Source organism: Gallus gallus, chromosome 1, assembly GCF_016699485.2.
Source record: "Gallus gallus isolate bGalGal1 chromosome 1, bGalGal1.mat.broiler.GRCg7b, whole genome shotgun sequence".
Classification (NCBI taxonomy): domain Eukaryota; kingdom Metazoa; phylum Chordata; class Aves; order Galliformes; family Phasianidae; genus Gallus; species Gallus gallus.
Genome location: NC_052532.1, coordinates 65,354,326 through 65,374,641, shown reverse-complemented (window position 1 = coordinate 65,374,641; position 20,316 = coordinate 65,354,326). Strand labels below are relative to the sequence as shown.

General features: G+C 40.1%; 1 protein-coding gene across 2 annotated transcripts; it reads right to left on the bottom strand.

The window, feature by feature from the left end:
- Positions 1-2,052: 2,052 nt before the first annotated feature.
- On the bottom strand, positions 2,053-17,197 carry PYROXD1 (pyridine nucleotide-disulphide oxidoreductase domain 1). 2 transcript variants are annotated; one of them, NM_001277276.1, is given in 12 exon segments: positions 2,057-2,667; positions 3,112-3,249; positions 3,508-3,630; positions 4,333-4,445; positions 5,072-5,201; positions 6,580-6,680; positions 7,286-7,446; positions 8,436-8,509; positions 9,563-9,691; positions 11,530-11,649; positions 14,527-14,607; positions 17,051-17,197. In NM_001277276.1, coding segments are annotated over 12 exon segments (1,500 nt in total). In that variant the 5' UTR covers positions 17,132-17,197; the 3' UTR covers positions 2,057-2,418.
- Positions 17,198-20,316: the final 3,119 nt, after the last annotated feature.

Here is a 20,316-nt window from a genome sequence, read left to right as displayed (position 1 = left end):
ATTTACATTAGACTATCATAAATTTTGGGAAGGTTTGTTTTCATACACTAAGGGAAGCTAAGGAAAGTAATATTCCATTCTAAACAAGGAGCAAAACCTGTAGCTTAGCACTGTTTCACAGACAACACAAAATAGCTCTTGAAGAAAAAGAAGCTAATTCCTTTTAGCACAGACATGTTTGGGGTATGGTAAGAGCTTCAGTTACTTCTGCAGTAGTGGGCTTGCTGCAGACTTACTGCAAGCTTTCTTTCCATTTCTACTTTCCTCAATCCTGAATGAGGTGTTTATATAACACTTCTGAATTTGATTAAAGTGTGTCAAGTATTGTTCTGTTTGCTTAACTCTACCTTCTTCGTAATGTAATTGAGTTGCCAGGGAGCCTTTTTCTTCTCAAGCCTAACTTCACTATAACACAGGAATGCAGTGACCTGTACCACCCTCCTGGCTCAACTGTGGCATTCTATTACTGGTCCCAATCTCTCCTCAGCAATCCCTATGGGCTTGAGGAAATCTTTAGCTACAGGATCTTTTTGCTTCCCTCACAGAGAGGCTGCAGATACCAGAAGAAAGTATGTATTTTTACAGCATATATAGTTAAATACAGAACAAGTTAGCTTCCTTAGATGCATATGTACACCAGTATTTTCAGTAAAAGGCAACTGTGCTACCATAGGGGGAAAAGACACAGCTACCGCTGACTGCAAGAGCTAATAAGGCATATAGGTATAGCAGATCAAGATTCAAACATTTTTTGTAGGCACTCAGCTATGTATCAACTTAGAACTTCACACAAAAAAACTCCATAGTACTCAAATCAACAAAGCTCTTTACCTTCGTTTTTCTGGTAGAATTCCGTGACTGAAGCTTTGAGTTTTCATGCATCAATTAATTGAAAGCTTTGCCAAAAATGGGATTAATTCATTTAATTAAACAGTCATTCTCTTCAAAATAATTGGAGTGGTCTTCTGGGAGAAGTCCCAGTATGTAATGCCAACTTCGTACAAAGAAATGCTCCCAGTTTAATCCTAAATAGTAACTCCCAACTGCAGATCAAAATCACGTACAAAACTACTTGTGTCCAAGAATGATGCTATAGAATACAATATTAAGGAATAGCTTAAGTAGTTGAATTTCATCACTAGGAAATGAGGCACTTAGCATAATTATTACCACTAGTAACAAAGTAACTGATTGAAGCGAACCTGTGCATACATATGACTACAGTATGTCTTATGTAACTAAACATACATCCAGGCAGCGTGTTATGATTCAAGATTTCCATTTAGAATAATTTAAATAAAAAATAAATCTTAAAACATGCTATTAAGTTGCAAAAAAAAGCTTATCATTTGTTACCAAAAGTCAAATGTGAATTTCTTACCTCCAAAAATCCCTTGCTGGAACCAACATGCATGACCGTAAGTAAAGAGAGGGCAGAAAGCAGCAAGGACAGAGAGCCTACTGAAAGACTTCTTTATCTGACTGCAGTAGTTCTCTGCTTGAATCCCACCAGCATAATGGAAATTGCACAAAAGTTTTAAGAAAAATCTTTACAACCACATAGTAAAACAATTAGTATTGAGACTGCAAAACTTCCAATATCAGCTTTGTGCATAGGGCCACACTCCTGGAGTGATGCTTTCCAGCAGTCAGAATGGCACCAATACCATCTACCTAATGAGATACACCCAGCAGTCTGCTCTACAGATCTGATAAGATCTCCACAGCTGACAACCACCAGTGTTGTTGTGTCAACCCTTCCTTGGAGTGGCTTCACACTGCTCCTGTTGAAAAATCACACAGGACGCATCAGTGCAGCTTTACCACAATACCTGAAACAAACGTAAAGCACCAATTTCTTCTGTATTTGCAAATTACATTGCAGATGGCAAAAGCTTTAAGTGCCAGCTTCAAAGAGATGGTGTTGTTACCTGGAACAGGAAACTTAGAATCTGAGGCAAGTAGTTTAAGGTATTAGCAGCAGACAGATATGAACAGAATGGATTGTAGAACATCACACATGGTTCCTTCCCCAGGTAGAAAGGCAATGGATTTAACATGTATTACGTAGTGCTTTATTTATGTTCTTTCCAACAGTGAAGACCACCCTGCATTCAACTGAACGCAGTGCTATCTTAACAGCATAGCAAAGCCTGCTTTTTAGGAATGCAATAGCCCTGCTTCCATATTCTCATCTAATCTAGATCAAATCACCACTAATATTAATCAACTTGCTTTTGCTGCTGCATTTCTACACAGATTAACCTTATTTGCCTTTCACTAATTTGACAGCATCAACTCAAAGATCTTAATAAGGAATTGCACTTTATCCCTGTTTTCCAGTAATCCCCAGGAGACGTTTCATAAGACATTAGTCAGCATTTATAACTGTATACAAAAAAAGAAATAGGTTTCCATTCAATCAAAATAATCTTCTATATCAATATCTGGATTCAGGAGATCTTCACCATAGGCTGAAAGGTCCATTTGGTTTAAAATCAAGTTCTCAAAAGTTTCTTCCAAGTCTGTTTCTCCAATCAGCACCGCTCCCATCATTCGTCCATTCTGCATCACCACTTTAACATACTCTTGTCCTTTGGTACATCGCAACATTAGTTCATGGTCTAAACCCAAGCCTTGAGCATTGAATTTTCCCAAAACCACCACCTAGCAGAAGGAAAAAGAAAAACCACTCATAAGAGCATTGCAGTGCCTTTAGTGTTTTCACCATTAACATTCCTAAGCTTCAAAAGAAAGATGTAAACAGGGATTTGCCACTAGAGTAAAAAGAAAGTCCACTTCCCATTGGCTCTGGGAGCCACAGTGTAATTAAAAACCTTCACCTTGAAATGTGACACACTAAAACCAATAATGAGCTAATTCCCATGCTGAACTGTATTGAATTTCTTCATGAACAGAATCTTAATGGAATAAAGCAGATACCTTTGTCTACTTGAGTTTCAGCATCCATCATGAACAGAGAAAATCTGAACTAATTATACAGAGAACACTGTTTCATCAATATTAAAGCATCTGTTCAGCATTAGCAATTGAATATAAACAAGCATTGCGTGCTACTCAGTAGTTTAAAACAGACAAGAGTGTACTTACCTTGTAATTGAAGAATTTTGTTACATGAGCAAACAATTCAAAGCTGAAATCGAGATCAATAGATTCCCCTGTAGTGTCTGCTGCCATGCATTTTGCTGCATACCATCCCATCTGCCTAGCTTGAGTCCACAGTCTCATCTGAAAAGAAAGCAAAAGGTACACAGTGTGTGTCAGTGTGCAATGAAAGCATAGCACATATTTTCATCATAGTCAGAAAGATGAATAACTTGGCTTTCAGCCACATAGATAAAGTTAACTGTTATCAGCACACCCAGGATTATCTACTAACTCAATGGTTTCCTGTTCAATTACACTTTTCCTCACATCTGAGGAACTGTGTATTTTACTCTGTAGATGAGATTACTACTGGGCACACAGCTGTACCATTTGTTTTACCTGATGCCACACAGAGCTGGGTTCCCACGCCGCCGTGCAGATATCCCCAGCTGCATAGATACCCGGCAGGGATGTGTGCATGTGTTTGTCTACTTTAAGGCCTCCATCTTCACCTATAGCAAACTAAGCATTTGCATAGATCAGCACAGAAGAAAAGCAGTAATTTTAACTCAGTTATTTTCCTTTGCCTCTCTTAAGTGGTCACCTTATTTGCTACTTTTTAAATGGCAGACTCCCCTACAAAATTTCTGCTTAATCATTTGAAGATATGGATTAACACTCAGCAAGATGCTCTTCTGGACTCCATTTAACAACAGAAAAGGTAATCCAGTGCAAACAATTTCTGGCTATTCACTCTTATCTAATCTAACTCAAATAGAGAAGACTGATTAAAAGGCAGAAACACACTCAAACATCCCAATCTTAAGGCACCTTTGTTAAGGGAATAAAGCAGATTTCCCTGAAGAGTGTCAGAACAAAGTACTTTTTGCAATTGCTTACATATTATATGGCACAGTAATTCTTTATAATGCAACCCAACCCCCTGCAGAACTTATCCTGAATCTTGTCAAAGCCTTCAAATCAGCAAACACAAAGTTAGCGGACAGACGTACCATTTCCTACCAACCCACACTTTCTTCTTACTATGCTTAAGAACAGATCAGTACTGCATTTCAGAACTCGGCATAGCAGCCTTACTTTGAAATGCTGTACATCACTGTTTCACATCAAGAGAAGCACAAACCATTTGAAAGAGCTCATCTTCCTGTACTAATAAAGAAGAACAAATAACCAAACAGCTCAAACTTTGAAGTAAATACTTACATTATTGCCATCAAGAAATGGTTTCACATTCGGCACAACTCCAGTTGCACTGACAATGAAATTGCATCCATAAATTTTTCCATTAGTTAATTCCACATATACAGGCCACAGAACTGAAAAAGGGGAAAATTTTGCCCTGAGAATATAACCAACAGAAGGTATTTTAATAATGTCTTACAATAAGATGTGAAACAAAAAGAAAAATAATTGGAGATATCTGGTTGATTTGGTAGGAAAAACTATTTGCCAAATACAGAGTGTACCTATAAAATTTCTTCATTTCATTCAGGACCAGCAAATCTGATGTGGAGCTCAGCTCCCAGTCCCACTAGCAGCTTTCTCTGAATCAAATCCTTTATTGAACCACCACAGGAACAAATATCCTACACACAATATTTAGGTGACTCTGTTGAAAAATAAGCCTGATTCATAGCATTTTGTAATTTAAATATGGCCCATAAATCCTCAACTCCTACAAATGGGAGCATTCAGCACCAGGGTGAACTGGGCTTTGAGCAACTGGTCTAGAGGGAGGTGTCCCTGCCTATAGCAGGGGGGATAGAACTAGGTGATCTTAAAGGTCCCTTCCAACCCAAGCCATTCTATGACTCTATGAAAACTACTACAACCACAACTGTGGTTTCTTTAGAACAAAGCAATTGAGCTCAAATGTGCTCCAACAAAATTACTTCAGCACACTTTCCTATTCAGCACTGGCACTTTTTTTTGTCACACCTACCTTCGTCTGGTTCTGCATTCTTCCCCTCTTTAGGAAAAGCCAAAGAAGTCTGTTGCAGTTGTATAAATTCTTGCTGTGAGTGTATTTTCTTTACTTCACACAGTATTTCAATATGTATTTTATGAGAAAACTAAAGGAAGTGTCAAAAGTTTTAATTAAATTATTAGCAATGTTATAGCAAATAATACTTCCATCCAAATTGAGGTGTTACTAAACAAAAAAGATTACCAGATATCCCATCCTAACACACAGCATCTTAGCCAACTACAGATCACAGCCTGAACAGGTGACTAGCCTGTTAGCTTGGGAACACAATCTGCCTCTACCTTCTGCATGTAGCTAGAAGAAACATGTTTGTGAGAAACTGCTCTGCAGCTGTAATGGTCTCCTTGCTTGCTTTCTGTGAATGACCTTGTTCATCCCAAATACATGGCACTTTGTTGTCTCCTGCTGTTATATATATATATGGCCACAGTACTAAGGGAGTTAAGTGAATATCTTACCGGCTGGCTCCTACTGGTACCTGCTGGGGGTAAGCCCAGGGCAGACACTCTGCTGGCCAACTGCCCCCACTAATGTCAGTACCTCTATTAAATAGATGAATATTAACTTGCCTCTGCATACTTTCTTCAGAATCAGGAAACCTTACACAGAAGTAGTAGTGCTTTTGCATTACAAGAGGGAAATGCATAACAGAACAGAAAAGAAAAAATTTTTTCCTCTCTGTTACAATCAGAAAGATCACAGCAGAAGGGCAATACAGGAGTGTAGTAACAAAGGGACCGGCATAAATGGAATGGTGTTACAAAGGAAAAGTGCTCACCTGTCCCTGAAAATCTAGGTTTGCAGGGAGAATTCTACAAGGGAGGGATCCCCAACTAGAGATCCTTCCATAGTGGCAGTCAGCCCTTAAATGAGGTCTAAGAGAGGTGCAGCCAGGCTCCACCCCTTCTGGTTACATAGCTGAATCGCCTTCACCTGTGCTCCCAGGGCTGACCTGGTCCTTTCCCCAGGTGCTCAATCAGTGGTTCAGGCCATGACTCAGCAGTTCCCATACACTGTCTTGCAGGATTTTAAGTCCTTCCACTTTCTATCATAGTTATGATACAGATAATAACCCTATACCTCTGTACAAGTTATACCATGCTATTTTTCACATAGGAAAATGTATCTACAGCAGCTAGAAGACAGCAGAGGTACCATGGCTTCTGTTTAATGCTAGGATTGACACCAGTCCTGAAGAGACTGGCAAACCAACAATTGTTTCAATCTAAATAAGAAATTGATGAAATCACGTCAGTGAATCTGATCTGCCACCACCCTCTTGAAAAAGAAAACAATTCTACTTCTGTTAACACTGTTTTTCTGTGTAATTCTGATAAGAGAGCCAGGTCAAGCACATTTTTCTTGTTTTAATAGTCCTAGAAGTTACATTTCATCATCCTAAGTTCTGTAATGCTTATCACCATAAAACAACAATTAAAATGCAATCAAGATCACAAACATACCTCTTTGGTTCCTTTCAGCTGTAAGCCTTCATGCCAGTCAGGGCCCAAGGCACTGCCCAGCTTGTCAGATGCTGCTGCGGGCCTTTCTTTTTTCTCACTTCCTGAAGACAGAGAGATGGAGAATATCAGACTTAGCATACACACTTCACTGCCCGCAGAATTCAGACAAGGAATATGATCTGACTGCAAAAGAGGGGGAGAAACATGTAACAAACAAGGTAAGGCAAAGTCCCAAACATCATTAATTTGCAGACAAATCATAGAATGCCTCAGTTGAAAAGGACCACAGTGATCATCTAGTTTCAAATCCCCTGCTGTGTGCAAGGTTGCCAACCACCAGACCAGGCTGCCCAGAGCCACATCCAGCCTGGCCTTGAATGCCTCCAGGGATGGGGCATCCACAACATCCTTGGGCAACCTGTGCCAGTGCGTCACCACCCTCTGGGTGAAAAACTAATATCTAAATAATATTTAAATCAGACCCCAAACAAGTATTTAACACTTTTCAGTGTTATGCCTTTAATTACTGCACTCGCCTCTGAAATAACCGTGCCACTGCCTGGCATCAGCACAGGCTCTTAGAAGCTAGACAGACTCCAACAGCTTATAGTAGTAAACTGCACTTACAGCCTTCTAAATTAACTGTTTCCGGGGCTATTTTTAATATTAAATGCTGCTGAAGTGCTATGGGACTGAAACACAATACCTTCCATTGTATACTTGGTTCTTTTACATTCAATCGGAGTCTCTTGTTTTCCAGCAGTCAGTTTTGGAATAAGAAATTCAGCTGCTCCTGCATCAAAGAAAGTGTTCCCAATGGCTTTGTCTTTGATAGCCCAGATTACTTCACAGCCTTCAATTTCGTACCTGTGGGCATTTAAGCCATGGATAAAATTAAGAGACGACCTACAAAAGGATCTATGACTCTCAGTAACACAGTGAGAATCTGCAAGGCTCTATTCCAGAAGCCAGAAATAAGGAACAAGACTTCCAAACCTATCAAATTCACTACAGCCTTTATATATTTATGTGAGGCAGCCACAAAAGAAAGAAGACACACCTTTCTTCTTCTACTTTCTCATGACTACAAACCCAACTGTTGTTAGGGCAGGAGGGAAGGGTAGATGAAGTCTGCAGTAGTAATGCCTGTATTTCCTGTTCCTCACAATGAAAAAAGCAGTCACTTCGTCCAAACTGCCCACTGCTGACAACTGGTATTTGGATCTGTTCCTGTCCATCAAAGATGCTATCAGATGGAACATGGACTGGAATGCAGAGGACAATTTACAGAACCATAGCATCATCTAGGTTGGAAAAGACCTTCAAAATCATCAAGCTCAACCAGCATCAAGGCTGTATCTGTCCAGTTGAAAAACCAGTTCCCTACAATGCAAAACAAGACTACATAGTTGTATAATACAAATGGTTTTGCAATCTATCAGACTGTGTGACCACACGGCTCAGTGTCTTCCCTATAACAAAAGCCACATCAGACAGTTCAGAAGCTCTATCAACTTAAATCAGGCTGGCTGCAAGAACAGCTGTTTCACTGTTACATCTCCTATCTCCAGAAGGTAGAGAAGTTCTGTAACATAAATATCGCTGTTAATAGCATAAACAGAAATCTGTTGGTGCCAAGTTAGAAAAATACAGTATTCTTTGTATGTCAAAGCTTCTTATAAACCTTTCTGAATTGTGTGATGTTATGCTTCACTATATGGGGAAAAACAATTCTTAATTGATTTTTCTACTAAATGCCTTAAGAGCTGTAATTAAGTCAAACCTCTTCCAAACTCACTCACACAAGATTGAGCAAACTATTATTTGCTTATGTGAATTTATAATAGTTGACTCACACTAATTCCAGCGCAATCCCACCATTACCAACCACTACTATTCTCTCAGCTCGAGCCAAATTCTTCTGAAAAGCCTGTGTCAGAAAAGAAAACAATTGAAGGAATACCGATTAAAATATATCCTTTTCCAGTACTTTCAGTGGTTTTAATTTCATTTTCTCAAACTACTGCTACACCGTTACTTATGCTAAGAATCTGTTAAAGAAGCCAACAAAACCCATGAAGTTCTATCACGTTAAGGGATGAAATTATTTCTGCAGCCTTGTAAGTCTCAAGCTGAGCCAGGAGAACGTCAAGTAATTACATTTAAGCCAAACTGACAGAACCCATAATAGAATCCGTAAGAACTTTATGTCCCAGAGACCATTAGCATTGTATTACCTATTAAACAAATTTTACCACAGTTTGTGTAATTTTCAAGGTAATTTTCACAACATTAAAAGAGCAAAGCTACAGACATTTAAGAACGTAAGAATTCTTGGTCAGAATTCAGGAACAAAATAAATGATCTGTAGAAAATCCAAGCAGCAATTTTTATTCGCCCCCAAAAGTTTTTAGAAAGAACTAAAGTGTCCAAATCCAATCTTAGTGGTGAGAGAAATAAAAGAAATCCAAGCCAATACAACTCCTATTTTCGGTTCTCTTCTTCGTTTCGTAACCTCGGATAAAGTTTTAATATCCAAAACAAACAGCAACACACAAAAGCATCTCGTAGTCCACATCCTGGATTACAACAGTAATGCTTTTCTTTACAATCAAAAAAGTCCATCCGTGGTTGCCTCAGTATGAAGCAGCCCTTCATACAATGTGCTGGATGCACCTTTTCAGGGAAGTTCCTACTTCCTGTCTTCATTTTCAGGTTGGCTTCTGCTCAGAGGGCAAAAAGAACACCTTTTACTCTGGACTCTTTTGTTAGAAACACTATGAATGAACCATTTATAAACTTAATACATTTAGTAACTAATTATTTAATATTTCTGAAGGCTTTCTCCGCTACTGAAAATGTTCTATTCAAGGACATAATAAACAGCATTTGATGTCTCTCCATTTCACTCTGCAACCATTTTTAACCATTTCCATCAGAAAGATGAGTATATTACACACACGCAATTCCAAAGTGCATTTACCTGCGCGCTGTCAGTATCCCGTATTCCTAATACATATGGGTTTCCTTCAAATATTAATTTAGGCTTTGCTCCGGCACACAGGCAAAGCTTTTCATACGTATATTCTCCCCCATCTTCAGTGAAAATTTTCTGTTAAAAATTAAGAGGAAAGAAGAAATAATTGGAGACATGAAACAACACTGGCTTCTTTTTTTCTTGACATCAGAGTATTTTGCAGACATTAAAAGGCCGCACTGGCTTCTTAAAAAAAAGAAGAAGCTTTCACTCCCTCATTATGAGCTATTTCATTTGTGTTACACTCACCATTGACTTACAGGTCTAAATATGTGATATGGTATAAGTGATGAAATGGAACATGTACACTTAAAACAGATGAAATATAAATATTACCTCTTGGTGGCACCCTGTACTCACCATCTATGTTGAAAGAATCAGTTTTCTATCTGTTAGTTCCCCCCCCACCCAGCAACAGACGTAGACCTATGCACTACAATATATTAGCAATTACAAATCTCATTCGTAACACTTCTAGATAGAAGTAAGATAGCTGTAGGAGCAAAACACTGTTCAATCCAGATCTTTGGTTTTATTGAGGAAAAATAAGCATGGCTTTATGACACCAACACATTTTTGGGTCCTTTATGATTTTTGATAATAGTCACACACAGAATTGGAGACTGACACTAAACTCTTGGACTTTTCCTACCTTAAATAACTGCAGAGTTGTATGAACTAAGTGCTACCCAGAATAAAGGTTAGAAAGATTGCAAATTTAGTTCTTTGCTAAAGCCAAAGGGTAGGAGCTAAATAAGGTACATCACTCTGCAACAAATTCACATTGAATTTAAAGCATTGCATGATGTTTTCCCAAACTAGAAGGCAAATAGCTTACAGTGGTTTTACACAAAGGGAAGTTTTAAAGACTGTGAGTTAACAGAGGAAAAAGATCCTTCAAAATCCATATACATGAGCTATTGGTATCCACTTAGACTAAACTAAAACCATGCAGTGGTGAAGCTACAAGTCAGCTGTTTGGGTCACAATATAAGCAGCATTATAAGCTAACTGAAATCACCGCTCTGCAACTTAAAATGAGGAAGAACAGTTTGAGACCTGAAGGTGAATTTCCTGATAATCATTGAATTAAAATAAAGCAAGCACATCAAGCTGACTTGGACAGTAAAGAGAACACATATGTACTGTGCTCCTGCTTGCAACATCTCTTTTGTTAAAAAGAACAAAGGAAAGGTGGAAATGCTGGCTCTTTCGAGAGCTTTTAATGCATCATAAAGTTGTTAAAATGTGGTCCCTTGTAGCAACAAGTAGTAATTCATGAATCACAAAGACATGCACTTAAGGGTTACAGAACTTTTCTGACTCCTACACTGATAAACTACATAGGTTTAAGGTTCTAGCAGACACAGTCTATTAGAACATCACTATAAATATAAACATAGGAGATTGTAATTCTATAATAATGCTAATAAAATGTACAGTGATAATAATGGGCCAGCAAAGTCTTCAGCTGCAGCAAAGGAGGACAAGCCCAAACGTAGCAGTCATGGACACAGAAACAAAGGAAAAAAGCTGCTTACCTTCAGAAGGTCCCAGGCAGGCATGGATCTCCAGTAAGAGACTCTTGCTTCCACTGCCAACCCTTAAATGAGGTCTGGGAAGGGATGGATCCTGGCTCCACCCCTTCCAGTCACTCAGGTACACTGCATGCACCTGAGCTCTCCTGGGTTGCCCCTGCCTTCCCACCAGGTGCTCAATCACTGCTTCAGGCTCTGATCTCACATTTCAGCTACAGAGCTGAAATCTCTTGTAATTTTTGGTCAATTATGTTTTAACAACCAGAATGTTGCTAAACAGAATTTCATGCCAAAATCATTCAATGGTTCCTTAGACTTTTTTTTTTTAACCTTCAAAAAACATGTATAAGTAAAAAAGAGAAAACATTGTCTTACATGCTCGTCGCTTTTCAATTGTTTTACAGCAGAGTGGATAACTTTAATATTGGGATATCGCTGTTCTAATAGAGAACTTGGTTGCTCCTCTACATCAAATTCCTCAAGTGTTTTTGAGACCTGGAAGAAGCAGAAAGAGATTTAAAAGTATGAATAATTATTCATTTTAATTTCTGAAGTTTGTGTGAAAAAAAAAAAGTATTAAGTAAACTCCTCATAAAGAAGTCACAGTATAAAGTCCATATTGTCTTGAATCGTGTTATTGTGTCACTGCCAAAAGTACTTTTTTATGTATAGAACCCTTTTGTGCATGTCCTTGGTCAAGGATCAAAGTAACACAGAGAATTGTAATTCTAAAGCTATTTACCCTGATGGATACATCAACTGCCATAATGTTTTATTTCATATATATATTATTAGGTGTAGCAACATAGCATTTTTAATTTACTGGATGTGTTTCTAAGACCCTGTTGACCTGTTTGGTAAAAGTCTGATAAAGTAACTCAATGTTACATGGTCCCCTGTGCAAGCACCTTTCTTAAGTACTCTAGAGAAAGAATGTATTGTTCAAAATAGGACAGAGAATTATAGAAGCCCTTTTGAATAAATGTTTTTCCCCTCTTAAAAAAGTAAGTACCTGCTGACATTTTCTTCTAACATTTAACAGTTCAAAAACTTCATGTTGCAGGTACTTGGTCCTTATGTCAGGAGAAGTGCTTACTTTTGTCCAACTTGTAAGCAAGATGTGTAAGATGAACAAACGTTTATGCAAAACAGATGCAAGATCTTCTCAGAGCATGTACTCAGCAGCACACATGTAGTCACTAAGAGATATTTCAGAGACTGGTGGGAAAAAAGAACCACCAAAACAACAGAACTTGGAAAACACCCAAGTAAGTTATGTTGAACTGAGGTTTGTTCCAGAAGGAAGCAGCTGATAGGAACCTTCAGGCCTCCTACTTTATAAGGTATTCCAACAGTCTGGTGCACAACTAGGAATTAGACACCTCTGTAATTCACAGAGAAGTTAAGGTGTACATGTCCAAAACTTAGGTGCTGCTGCCTTCAAATAGTGTGTAGTTATTCCCTTACTCTTCACTTGCCAAAACTTCTGCTGATATTAATTACAGATTTTACATCTCTGCAATGTATAAATGTCTGTCCTGGATACCCATAACCCCCAGTGTCAGGGTTCTGAAAGTCAGAATCATAGAATGGTTTGGGTTGGAAGTGACCTTTAAGATCATCTGGTTCCAATCTCCTGCTATAGGCAGGGACGCCTCCCTCTAGACCAGTTTGCTCAAAGCCCCATCCAGCCTGGCCTTGAATGCTTCTTGGGAGAAGGCATTCACAACCACAATGGGCAACCTGTTTCACCATCTCTCCACCTTCACAGTAAAGAATTTCTTCCTAATATCTAATCTAAATCTCCCCTCTTCCATTTTAAAGCCATTTCCCCTCATCCTGTTGCCACATGCCCTTATAAAAGGTCCCTCCCCAGCTTTCCTGTAGGTCCCCTTCATGTAATGGAAGGCTGCTATAAGGTCTCCCGGAGCCTCTCTTCTCCAGGCTGAAGAGCCCCAGCTCCCTCAGCCTGACCCTATAGGGGAGGTGCTCCAATCCTCTGACCATCTTCACGGCCCTCCTCTGGACCTGCTCCAACAGCTTTATGTTGTTCTTGTGTTGGAGGTCCCAGAACTGGGCACAGTACTCCAGGTAGGGTCTCATGAGAGCAAATTAGAGGGGCAGAATCCCCTCCCTGCTGGTCACGCTTCTCTGGATGTAACCCAGGATATGGTTGGTCTTCTGGGCTGCAAGCACACATTGCTGGCTCATGTTGAATTTTTCATCAACTGACACTCCCACATCCTTCGCCTCAGGGCTGCTCCCTGGCCATTCTCTGCCCAACCTGTATTTGTGCTTGAGATTCATTAGTTGGGTGTTACTTTGAATTCTCACAAAGAGCCCTCAGTGCTCTCAGCTACATTCTGAGCATCTCATCAGCTTCAGGCAAAAAAGAAAAAAGCAGTGCACAAAAGCAAGAGATGCTGGTAGCCAGTTACAGCTACTAAAAGCAAAAACTTTTGTTTAAATCTCTATGCCTTATTTTCCCCCTTCGGTAATTTGAATATAAGCATTAATACATCAGGAAAACTGATTCCGAGACCTGCAAAACTAAAAGAAAAAAACCTTTTTTTACTCAACCTAAGATATACCTGTACTGTGATATATTTGTATCATGCACCATTTCTCAGAAAAACAGTGGTGGACACAAATACCAAGCAGAAGGTTGCTAACTTTCCCCAAGAGGTAAAACCTAACTTCCTATGGGCTAGCTTAGGTGGCTTGCAGCTTTGCGTCCTGAATTCTGGGCAATCCAAACCTAACTCTTCCCATGAACTACTGTAAAATCTGTTCCCAAATGGTGGGAAAAAGAGCTATGCCTTGCAAGATCTGAGCACCTCTGGCTAATGAACCTACAAGCCAAAAATCTGAACTTGAGTATGGAATTATTTTATTTTTAAAAATAGCAGCAAAGAGATAACTGAATCACAGCTACTGGAGATGAAATTGAGCACAGTTTCACAGAAGGATATTCCTTCTCTGTTACGTGTCAGAAGTCTGATTCTGCCTGAGATTCAAACATACTACTACTGTAAGAACGGTGGGGAATCTGAGATCCACTAGCAAGACTAAATTTCTTAAACAATTTATTCCAAAGATATCATTTTGGAGCTTAAGATGGAGCATTAGCAAAGTAGTGAAATAACGCTTCAGTAGAAATGTATCAAACACTTAAATCATGTAAGTACCCAATTTAATCTTTGGTCATTTACTAATATTGTGAATATATTCACTGAGAACTTACTAATGAGTATGAATCACTACAAAATAGCACACGGTCACAACCATTTTCAAGATTAGACTCTAAAATTACCTGTACAAATACAGACTTCTGAAGAGGTCTTACTGTAACAAAAATTAAAGCTTCCTTACCTGTTTGAAATTTGTTACAGCTTTTATAACTGGAGAAGCTGTCACTAAAATAATGTCTTCTGATGGGAAGTCCATGGCCAGCTTGTAAAGAAACAGAAACCATGATGAGCAAGTAGTCATCAACAGAATTTGATTTAAACACCATAAAATTACCAGAGTAAAGTAATATACATTACTACATTATGTAAATCCGGATCAGGTAAACATTTCAAGGCTATGGAAGAATAATACAGGAAATAACTGAAATGAATCAAATTGGGAAACCCCCGATTTATGTCACACAACTTCAACAACTGCAGCCACTGTAAGAAAGACTATTCAAAAGAATATTTTCACTGTATTTAAAAGGCTGGCTGCTGGAAGACTCTGATCACACCATTTATGGAGATTCTGTGCATTTTCATTACAATTTTTAACAGACTTCATTTTGACAGAGGAAAAACTGATTCCTATTGGTTATTTTAAATGTAATTTAGTAAACTGATAAGTGGATCGTCTTCAGAATGCTGCTAAGCAGTACAGTACAAGACTCTACAGGCTGCAAGTGACAGTGAAGAATTTCCACCTTAAGTGCTGCATTGCTCAGCCACAGCAGAATCCAGGTTCCTTATCACCAGTATCCTACTGATGAACAAGATGGTTGTAAAAGCCACCAGGAAGCACGTTCTGTGTTATACATGAGTAACTGAGCATTTATTATGGTACTTCAGATGGGAAGAGCCTGAAGGTCAAAGCGCCAAAGTGTTGCTGGTTTAAGGGAGATCCACACAGCCATACTTCTGGCATAAAATACAAATGCATTTAATGAGGATATGTGAAAAATGTCATGTAATACACCCTTTATAGCATGACTCCCTAATATGTATTTCATACCCATTGTAGCTGTATGCTTTGTATTGACAGAAAAGAAGAATGGTTGACATGTTCATGCAACAGAGCAGCACAGTGTGCCCCTGCAGCTGCTCCCAGTTGTACCTTATAAAAAAGTCTCCAAAAAAATACAGAATGCCATAGAAAGCATGGGATCAGGTAATAACCATCAGATGTATTTAAGACCTTTTCACACCAACATTGCATACTTTGTACCACCTTCATGCACTCTAATGCTTATCCCTCTCTTCTTGCTAAGACTGAATGGTTGTTTGAAATGTTCATTCAGTCCTCTTGACGTTGTTCCACTCCTTTATCTTTTAAAGTGCTAAAACTAGAAATCTGCCACACATAAGATATTAAATTTATCCAAACATATGGACATGGGCATAAAGAAAAACACAAACCTGAAAATGACGAGCCTGAAAGAAACGTTGAAACTAAATAGGGAAGGTTGAAATTAGGTTGAGACATGAAACATTTCATGACATAGGAAATAAATTTAACATTGAAGAGAAGAAAGAAAGGAAAGAAAGGAAGAAAGGAAGAAAGGAAGAAAGGAAGAAAGGAAGAAAGGAAGAAAGGAAGAAAGGAAGAAAGGAAGAAAGGAAGAAAGGAAGAAAGGAAGAAAGAGGTATTCAGTCAGGCTGTTTCAAATGTACTTGAAAACTACGTGACTGTGCAACTTTCTTTTAAGTTAGAGCTGAAGCACCGTTGCTCTCAAAGAGCAGCTTGAGAAACCCAAAGTGCATACGATGGATAAGGTGTTTATTCCATGGAATTCTACCCTTAGTCTCAAGACTAAGAAAGATTGTATTCAGTGTTTCTGATTTATTATCTCATGCATGCCAGCAGTTACACATGTAGAGCACAGCACAGAAATTCTTCCAGAACACACGAGGCTGCTTTTGATGGGGTTGATGAATACACTAATACGGCGATGAAGGTGCTGCTCTCTGAAAAGACCCTTTCCAGCCATGTACAGAAAACACTGTACACGAGGATGGAATTACATGTGGTGCCCAGTGAAAACTTGCACTGAATTGTAACCCCTGCAATACTGCCTGGAAGGAGAAGGAGATTGTCCTAAAAGTCTGTATGAGAAAGCATCAGGGTTGTAGCTTCTTCGCTGTCAGAGGGATGGAGTACAGGAACAGGCTGTGGAGCTTCCTTCTCTGGAGATATTCAACCCCTGTCAGGATGCCTACCTGTGCAACCTGCTGTGGGGATGTGCTTTAGCACGGGGTTGGACCTGATGATCTCTAGAGATCCCTTCCAACCCCAGCAACTCTGTGACCCTGTGAATTAAAACACGTGCTATTAGACTGCTAACACTCATTCCAACTGTGTTTCCTGTGCTGCTGGGAAACGGAATCACAGAATGGGACCTCAAAGATCATCAAGTTGCAACTCCTTGCTGTGGGAAGAATGAGGAAAGCAATACATTTTGGTCCCCTTTAAAGCGATCTTAAAGACCATAAACGTTAATTGTGAAATGGGGCCATAGCAACCACATATAGTTCTATCTCAGGCAGATAGTCTCCTGGAATATAAAACACGGTCCCCTCTCGGCACTGACCGCAAGGAACACACGGACCGCCAGCCGGCGGGGGGCGCGCATGCGCCCGGCGGGCAGCCGCCCCACAGCCCGTACCTTCTCGGCGCAGGTAACCCCGGCGATGCCTCCGCCCACCACCACAAAGCGGCTCTGCGCGACGCCAGAAACCGCCGCCATTTTCCCGCCTCTCCCGAGCGCGCCGGCGAGGGAAAAAAGCGCTACTGCCTCCTCGCTCAGACGCGGAAGGCGGCAGCGGCGGCCTGCCTACGGTCTGCCTACGGTGCGCGGTGGCACCCAAACTTCCTCAAGTGGCGCAGCTCGGCCCTGACTTCCGCTCTTGGCCGTGCTCTGACGGACTTTGTCAGCGGGTTATAGAGAGCAGATAGCCAGCAATTAAGATAAAGAGTAAAAAACAAACCAAACAGATAAACACCCAACCCTCTCTTCGTTTCTCATCCGGAAAGCAGGAAGATGAAAACGTGGGACTTTGTTTTCAAAGTCTCTGTTTCCCCTCCTGCTCCCCTGTCCCTGATTGATTGGTGGTAACTGTCAGAGAGAAGTTGAGTGAAGTCATTAATTTAGGAAGAGTTATGTGGTTATGTAGTAAGGAATCCAAAGGGCATTCTAGAGCCTTTCTGAACTGCTTGATTAGCTTATAACTGCTAGAAAAAACTGTGCTATTAAAATAGGCTTAAGGGAAACACGATATTGACTTTGAGTGAATAAGAATCATCAGCCTACAGGTCATATTTATTAATTGAATCTATTCTATGGGGCTTCTACTGAAGTCTGTCTGAAGGAACTGGGGCTGTTTACTCTGGGGAAAAGGAGGCTGAGGGGAGACCTCATTGTTCTCTTCCAACGTCTGAAAGGTGCTTACAGCCAGAGCGGGGTAGGTCTCTTCTCACTGGTGACAGGTGACAAGACGAGGGGAAATGGCCTCAAGTTGCACCACGGCAAGTTTAGGTTGGATATCAGGAAGAACTTCTTTACAGAAAGGGTTGTTAAGCACTGGAATAGGCTCCCCAGGGAGGTGGTTGAGTCACCATCCCTGGATGTGTTTAAAAACCGTTTGGATATGGTGCTCAGGGACATGATTTAGCGGAGGGCTGTTAGTTAGGGTACTATGGTTAGGTTGTGGTTGGACTTGGTGATCTTTAAGGTCTTTTCCAACCTGAGCAATTCTATGATTCTATGATTCTTTCTCTTGTAGGTTCCCTCTAGTAGCATCTCAAAGGCAGGACATTAACTCAGTGCTTTCAGACATATGGTCTGATTTTTGAGTGGTCCCCTGCGGAGCCTGGAGTTGACTCAGTGATCCTTATGGGCCCCTTCCAACTCAGAATATTCTGCGATTCTTTGATTCTGTGTACTTCTAAGGGATAGGAAAGAAAGCATAACAAGCAGTGAGAGAGCAGTTCAATGTTTTTAAGACGCTTGTGTCCTCATATAGGACTCTCAGATGAAGGCCAACCAGTCCTCTATTCAAACATGCAGCAATGCTGCAGTATATGGCGCTTCCTCCACAGGCATCCACTCACTGCTGCTCAGAAAGGAGACAGCTAGAAGGGGCCTGCAAGGGGCTGGAGGGGGTAAACTTGCAGTTTGCTCTCCAGAGATCAGAGCAGTTGACTTCGTTTTTTTTTTTTGATTTTTTTTTTTTTTTTTTTTTTTGTCAGGTAAACTACCCAGTAATGCCAGTTGTAAATGATTTACTTAAAATGAATTCAAGCTTATACAGTCCAGTTTACCTTGGACTTTTCAGCATATGTCTGTTTTTCATTTTAATACAATTTTTCAATACTTTATTTTTTCCCTCTTGGAAGAAAAGATGAGACTACTAATTGTGTACACCACAGAAGTGACACAGTCTGTTTCAAAGCTGCTGCCTTTTCAGGCATTCTGTTTCTATCAGGACATCAATCAGACCTCCAAACAGTGACTCCCTGGTGGTAGTTAGTTACAAATACTTTCATTTTGTCTTTTTAAAAAAGACACCTTTACGTAGCACTGGAGGTAATTTCACAATTTCACAGTCCAGACAATTGCTGACCATTTTGGTCACAAAATAGATTTTGTTCTCTGAATACATCCCATTCCACTATAAATTACTTGAGTAAATGACCTGACCCAAACAGTGCTAAAAATATTGAACAGGCTTGCGTCACCAAGTAAAAGAATACCTTCCAAGGATCTCATTTCCAGTTTATGATAAATGACAAGAGAACTCATTTTACTTAGAGCATTTGCTTGAGCAAACTAAGAAAAGTTATTGCTTCCATTCATGAAAAAACGTAAAAAGCCATTTCAGACAATGAGGCAAATTAAGACTGAAAAGATTTGTTCACAATTAGTGAACAAAGTCCTTAGTTCCTGACTGACAGCACATGGATGATAAATGCAGAAAAGTATTTAATTTATATAGGGAATACAATGAATTTGTCTTTAGTATCAGTAACCTATTGCAAATGCATTCATGCGACTTCTTGCCAAGCTTCTTAGCGCATATGTGTAAGAGGAGTAGCAGAGGATGTAAGACCATGCAAGTAGATGACTGCTATTAAGCAGATTCTATTATTTATTAAACTAGCACTCCTGATATTCTGAGGAGTCACTGTGCATCCATCACATGCCCATGTCACTGCATAAGCCTTCACACAGAATGGCTGCAGTTGGAAGGAACCTCTGGGTCCATCTGATCCAAGCTGCTGCTCAAGAAGGGTCACCCAGAGCAGGTTGCTCAGAACCATGTCCAGACAGCTTCTAAAGGTCTCAAAGGATATGACTCCACAGCCTCTCTGAACAACCTGTGCCAGTGCTCCATCACCCGCATAGCACAGAAGTGTTTCCTGGTGTTCAAAGCGAACCTTCTGCATCCCAGCTTGTGCTTTCCCTTCAGGTATTTAACACATCGATTATATCTCCCCTGAGCCGTCTCTTCTCTTGGCTGAAGCTCCAGATCTCTCAGCCTTCCTTCATGGATGGGATGCACCATTCCCTTAATCATCTTCATTGCCCTTTGCTGGACTCTTCCCAGAGTGTTCATGTCTCTGTTGTGCTGGGGTGCCCAAAACTGGACGCAAGACTCCAGGATCACTTCCCTCAATCTTCTGGCAATACTTTGCCTAATGCAGCTCCAAATACCTTTGGTCTTCTTTGTGGCAAAGGCATTCTGCTGGCTCATGTTCAAGTTGGTGTCCACTAGGATCCCCAGATCCTTTTCTGTGAAGCTTCTTTCCATCTGGGTCACCTCCAGCATTTCTTGGTACCTGGAGTTGTTCCTGCCCAGGTGCAGGATGCTGTACTTGCTGGCCTTCATGAAATTCCTGTCAGCCTATTTCTCTAGCCTGTTAACATGCCTC

What these genes read in the sequence shown, in the direction of transcription:
- PYROXD1 (XM_046939334.1), bottom strand. Translation starts at nt 11,181, where the DNA reads ATGCCTGCCTGGGACCTTCTGAAG. An exon ending in CTGCCTGGGACCTTCTGAAG is followed by an intron (nt 9,692 to 11,157) that starts GTAAGCAGCTTT and finishes AATTTTTAACAG; the next exon opens with AAAATTTTCACTGAAGATGG. An exon ending in GAATGCAGAACCAGACGAAG is followed by an intron (nt 4,446 to 5,071) that starts GTAGGTGTGACA and finishes CCCCTTTTTCAG; the next exon opens with TTCTGTGGCCTGTATATGTG.